Below are 6,000 nucleotides of genomic sequence, written 5' to 3' on the forward strand. Positions count from 1 at the left end.
TCTCTCTGCTTCCTGCAGTCGTTCAACACCCTGCACATGATGTACCACGAGGCCACAGCGTGTCATGTGACGGGGGACCTGGTGGAGCTGCTGTCCATCTTCCTGTCGGTCCTCAAGGCCACGCGGCCCTATCTGCAGCGCAAAGGTCAGCGAAAACACCCTACCTCCCCCTCTATGGATGTTGTAACTGTAATGGGTTACAGAGTTCGTCTTTACAGTTAATTCATTCAGCTGTATCCTAAATATATTTTAGTTTAGTTATTTACATATGTAAGAGTAATTGTATTAGAATTCATGTGGCGATTGAGAGAACTATGTACATATTTATGTTGTATTGGATTACGCTATTGACTGCAAGTACCAGAATGCCTTCCGGCAGGAAGTAAAAATAAAACAAAAAAAGATCGCGCCAGTTATGTGCAAGTGATTATCGTGGCTTTTGCTGGCAACTTTCTTTTTATTGTTTTGTAGAATCTAAAGCGGTAAAATGTATTATTACTAAAAAGAAGCTTTCATCTCACAACCGACGTCCCTCGTCAATTATTTTGAAGATAGTTATTGTATGCTGACTACCTACCTTGTAGCAAAACCTAATTTTCAAATCAAATGTTCTGTCTCCCATTGACATCAGTCAAATGTTCTCTCAGTCATGAAGTGAAAGTTAGGATTCACCTCCTTGTGAATAAGCCCTGTGTTCTTCTGTCGTAGCCTTTTGTTAACTAGAGCTCAGTGACTTGCCTTTTTTATTTTGGGACCCTGTAAAGTCTCTGTATGACCTGTGTTGTTCTCCTATAGACGTGAAGCAGGCTCTTATCCAGTGGCAGGAGAGGATCGACTTTGCCCACAAGCTGCTCACCCTCCTCAACTCCTACAGCCCTCCGGAGCTCCGCAACGCCTGCCTGGGTAAGCTCACACAAACAGTTTGGATAATACTTGACCACATTTTCCCCTCTAAACTATTCCACATAGCATACCTGTTGTTGTATGTAATATGAGATGTGATGTCGCTAGTAGTTCCTGGTTATTTCTGTCCCCCCCCCCCTCCAGATGTTCTGAAGGAGCTGGTCCTGTTGAGTCCCCATGACTTCCTGCACACTCTGGTGCCCTTCCTGCAGCACAACCACTGCACCTACCACCACAGCAACATCCCCAGTGAGTGCCCCCCTCCAGCTGCTACACTTAAGAGCTTGTCTTATGTACTGACGAAAGTTAATGAGGACAAACGCAAGCCATCATGAAAATAATGCCGATTTAATAATACTACACAGCATGCTATCCTAAGGACCTTGGCTCTGTCTGTAGCCTCCGGTTCTCCAAGTGCATGCCAGAGTACCGGGGGGAGTCTTTGACTGTCCTGGCCTCTCCGTGCCTGAGGCAGTCACTCAACTGTCCTACAGATATCTAGGGACAACAAAAAAAAAACATGTATTTTTGTCCAGAATCTCCCATTGACACACATGTTGCTGTAGATTTGCGTAAGACCAGGTAGGATTTGTCTGAATGTGACTCTCTTTTGTACACAGTGTCCTTTGGGCCTTACCTGCCCTGCAGAGAGAACATCAAGCTGATGGGCGGCAAGAACAACATCCGGCCTCCCAGACCTGAACTCAACATGTGCCTCCTGCCTTCCATGGTGGAGACCAGCAAGGTGTGTGTCTCTGAATAGCACCACTGCTTCGTGTCTCTCGGCCAGTTTGTCATTTTCTTAACATAAAGACCGTCTTTGGCACCAAGATCATGTCAAGTTTGATAGGACAGTGTTCTTAGTGCTAAAGAGGATGTTTTATGTTTTTGGGGAAATCTCACCGCAGGTTGTTGTTGTCAGGGAGATTGCTCTCGATGGCTTACCTGGTTAAGTAAAGGTTCATTTAAGATGAAAGACCATCTGTCCTACCTGGTTAAAATCGTGGTTGGATAAGTGGAAACGGTGCCCAAACCACCGCGGAAGTTCCCTCTGGGGAAAATAGAGTAGAGTGTGTATGTTTCTTCGCAATTTCAAGGTCTGTTCATTTCATGTGTATATTTGCGCTAGTGTGGTCTTCCTGCTGCCATTGAGAAGGACCATCAACTTCCATGTCCCTCTGTCTCTCTCTCTCAGGGTAAAGATGAGGTGTATGACCGGATGCTCCTCGACTACTTTCTCTCCTACCACCAGTTCATCCACCTGCTGTGTCGAGTCGCCATCAACTGCGAGAAGTTCACCGAGACCCTTGTCAAACTAAGTGAGTGTGTGTGTGTGTGTGTGTGGATGCATTTCTAATGTTACTATATCTAATGACTAAAAAGGCTGTCTGTCTGGTTGTGTGTGTGTGTGTATCTGGTGTGTCGCCAATGTGACCATGTCTCTCTGGCTCCAGGTGTCCTGATAGCGTACGAGGGCTTGCCTCTGCACTTGGCCCTCTTCCCCAAGCTGTGGACGGAGCTTTGCCAGTCTCAGGTAAATAACACACACTTTCACACACAATTTCAGAAACCCTTTAACACACTCACTCAAATACAGTCACACACACACAATACTCGGACACATATGCGTACTATTTCTCTCACTTGCATACACACTTAACACACATCCAAATCTACAAACACACATAACACACATCAAATTATACAAACTCACTGATTGTACGTTGTCACCGACATCTTGCTGTGCTGTTCTGTAGTCGGCCCTGGCTAAGACGTGTGTGAAGCTTCTGTGCGAGGACCCGGCGTTCGGCGAGTACATCAAGTGCATCCTGATGGACGAGAGAACCTTCCTCAACAACAACATGGCCTACTCCTTCCTCACCTGCTTCCTGCACAAGGTAGCCATCTTGGAGCCATCGCTACCATCCGTTTATTTCAACACCGACAGCCTCTGCTTTAGCCTCTTTTTATAGCGTGTCATTTCATGTATGCATCCAATGTTGACGCGAAACCAAGTTTTCACGCTGTTCTGAGTCCCAGATCTGTTTTGCCGTCTTGTCAACTTCAAATGACCGCAAGGATGTTGGCAAGACTGCATAATCTGATCTGGGACTCAGGCTAACCTTGCTATTTTAAATACCATGTTGATGGGCCTTTCGAGTGCATGACCGCAAGTGTGTGTGTGTGTGTGTGTGTCATCTCTCAGGTCCAGAGCCAGGTGCTGTCGGGCCCCAGCTGTGCCAACCTGATCAGTCTGCTGGTGACCAACCTGCTGAACGAGTACCACAGCCTACAGCCCGAGCTGGCCTCGCACCGCCTGGAGCTGAGCAAGACCAGCGGCCTCCTCAACGCTGTCAGTAACCCTTATTCATGCCCTTATTCACATTCTGTTAATGCACTATTCATGCCTTATTCACGTTCTGTTAGTACACTATTCATGCCTTATTCTAATGAAATTCATGCCCTATTTATATGCTATTCATCCCTTTTTCACGCTCTACTCGGGCCTTATTCATGCTTCCTCGTTAATTCCATAGTCATTCCTTACTAGATTGTCATTCCCTGTTCAAATGCTATTCTCTACTAGATAATCACTTATCTTTTGTCCCTCTACCTCCCTCTCTTCAGGACCTGCGAGCGTTGGCGTTGATGTTGTCCATACACACCCCCCAGGCGTTGGACCCGGCTCTGGGTCCGGCCCTGCAGGAGTTGCTGTCCAAGTGTAGCGCCTGTGTGCAGCAACGCAGCGCGCTCGAACAGGAGGCCAAGGACCGCAAGGCCAAAGGTACGACACATACAGTCTACTGTCACAAACTTGAAAAATGGTAACGCATTGATGGTAGTCAATGTGTGGTGTCCCTTGTAGCCTATTGTCACTTAGTAGTGTAAGCAGATAACAGGGTTGGACTATGTGTCATTTAAACCCGTTGGGAATGATGACTTGAAGTTGAAAATGCTAATGGTAGTACTACCTGTACACAGATGTGAAGGTTAATCACCTGAGTTTCTTCTCTGTCTCTCAGCGGAGGAGGAGGGCGCCACCCCAGTGAAGCGCCGGCGGATGAGTAGCGACGACGGCCCCGGGGAAGGAACCAGCGCCGGCACCAGCACCGGGGGTGTGACCGTATCCGGACCCACCTGTGCTGCCTCCACCTCCTCCTCCCTCCCCCCATGTGTCGAGCTGAAGCCGGAGCACCAGGAGGCACTGACTCCCACCAGCACCTCGGACACAGAGACACGGGACTCCTCGTCCCTCATCGACCCGGGAACCGAGCACGACCCGCCCTCACCGGATCCTACCGCTGCCACCAGTTGCAGCCAACCCCCTGGGGACGCTTCCCCCAAGGAGGAGAAGATGGAGGCTTCCTCTTCCTCCTCTTCCTCATCATCATCCTCTTCCTCCCTCCCGGAGACGGGAGAGTTGTCGTACGGCGGCAGCGGACAGGGAGGGAAGGAGCCGCAGTCGTCTCAGACTCAGCAGGCAGCCATGGCAGGAGCGGAGGAGGAAGAGAGGAGGGAAGCAACGGCGGCAATGGATGAGACTTGCGGAGGCTCGGCCGCCCTGGCCTCGGAGGACCTGGCCTTCCCATCTGCCCTGGGGCTGGCAGGAGAGGGGCCAGAGGTCCCAGGGTGCAGTAGCCACGCCCCCTCGCAGGCTCTTACGAACTCTGCCCCGCCTCCGGACACCCTGGAAATGCTCTACAGGACAGTGGAGGCCACTATCGCCGTGGTTACAAAACTATTTGGGAAAGGGCCGTGCTCCGCCTCCTCGTGACATCCCCATTATTGCTCTCAGCGCCATGAGCCCTTTTTAAAAATATTTTTTGTCTGTTATTTTTTTTCTCTAAATGAATTATGCTCTTTCGTTTAACACTTTTCTTTCCCTGTTTTCATCCTTTCGTTTGTTGTTTCCCTTTTCTGTGTGTGTTGCGTTGGCCTCTGCTGATGTGCTTCTATCAGTTCTTGTGCTCCGGTATGTCACGCGATCACTCCTCCCCAGCTTCAATGGCAGAAGAAGGCTCCAGACAGCATGCTCCCAAATGACTATAAACATGCACAGCCGCCAATCCATTGGACGAAAGAGATCAATGGATCGGCAAAAATAATACTTTTTTTTTTTTTTTACCTATTTCAGAGTTCTTTTTGAAGTGACTTATTTGTTTGAGGTTGCTGTAACGGGGAAAGGTTTACAGGAATTTTAGTCTCTTCTGTATGCAATTTAATTTTATTGCATTTTTACTCTGTATAAAATGGTGTCCTCTGTGCCAGTTTTGTACTTTATGAAAGAGGCAAAAGTTGCCTTGCTTTTTTTCTGTGGTTAATATCCAAACTAAGTTTACCTGTACATTAAAAAAGAACCACAAGAAACTTGATTCTGTAAAGAATCTTCTCTAGTTGTTGCCTGGCGGTGTATATGAAAACTATATATACATATATATTTATATATATATATATATATATATATATATATATATATATATAATGGTGCTTTATTTGACACGATATCTGTGGGTGAAATAAAGCAGACTTGGTGTAACAGTTGGAGCTTTATTTTATTTACTGAAAATACATTCCATAATCTATTGTCATTCTTGCTTCTTCTGGTTGTTTTGTTTCTTTTTTTATTTATTTCAATATAGGATAAATTAATAAAAATTGTAATATGAATAATTCTGAACTGAAAACCACAATGAGCTATGATCATTTTTTTCCTATAGCGTCCTCGCACATCCTGGATTAAATCTGATTGATTTAGCATTGTGATTGATTTATTGTTTTAAGGATCCCCCGTACAGCCTTCACCGTGGTCGTAAGGTTTACTAGAATGTTTCCGGACTTATTCCGCCTCACGTTACACTGCTGTGAAGAACCACAATCATTTTAATTGAACCTTGTCTTTATCAAATCAAATGTATCCCATTTAGATGGAGTATGTTTTCAAGAGAATCCTGGTCCTAAGGCTGCAGCAGATTTGAGAGAAGTCTTTGGGTGGACTGCGACACTAATGGCCGCTATTATCAGCTCTGCTCTTGTTTTGTTTTGCTCCGTCTGGTTTTGCTGTATACCTTAACAATCTAACATGTGGTCTAAGTCCTG

At 46.5% G+C, this 6,000-nt stretch overlaps 1 protein-coding gene and 1 non-coding gene across 2 annotated transcripts in view; both read left to right on the top strand.

The window, feature by feature from the left end:
- Positions 1-5,571, top strand: part of LOC120032422 (ubiquitin carboxyl-terminal hydrolase 34-like) — a 57,652-nt gene extending 52,081 nt beyond the window's left edge. Inside the window, exons 69-78 of the mRNA XM_038978523.1 lie at positions 19-145; positions 796-903; positions 1,048-1,152; positions 1,524-1,648; positions 2,099-2,222; positions 2,358-2,437; positions 2,661-2,801; positions 3,110-3,256; positions 3,532-3,688; positions 3,927-5,571. Of these exons, the coding sequence (XP_038834451.1) occupies positions 19-145; positions 796-903; positions 1,048-1,152; positions 1,524-1,648; positions 2,099-2,222; positions 2,358-2,437; positions 2,661-2,801; positions 3,110-3,256; positions 3,532-3,688; positions 3,927-4,678 (1,866 nt within the window). The 3' untranslated portion in view covers positions 4,679-5,571. The remainder of the gene's footprint in view (positions 1-18; positions 146-795; positions 904-1,047; positions 1,153-1,523; positions 1,649-2,098; positions 2,223-2,357; positions 2,438-2,660; positions 2,802-3,109; positions 3,257-3,531; positions 3,689-3,926) is intronic.
- LOC120033078 lies at positions 1,266-1,399 on the top strand. The gene has a single exon (XR_005473915.1). It is a non-coding gene; the product is annotated as a small nucleolar RNA SNORA44 (small nucleolar RNA).
- Positions 5,572-6,000: the final 429 nt, after the last annotated feature.

Source organism: Salvelinus namaycush, chromosome 39 (genome assembly GCF_016432855.1).
Source record: "Salvelinus namaycush isolate Seneca chromosome 39, SaNama_1.0, whole genome shotgun sequence".
NCBI classification, from domain to species: domain Eukaryota; kingdom Metazoa; phylum Chordata; class Actinopteri; order Salmoniformes; family Salmonidae; genus Salvelinus; species Salvelinus namaycush.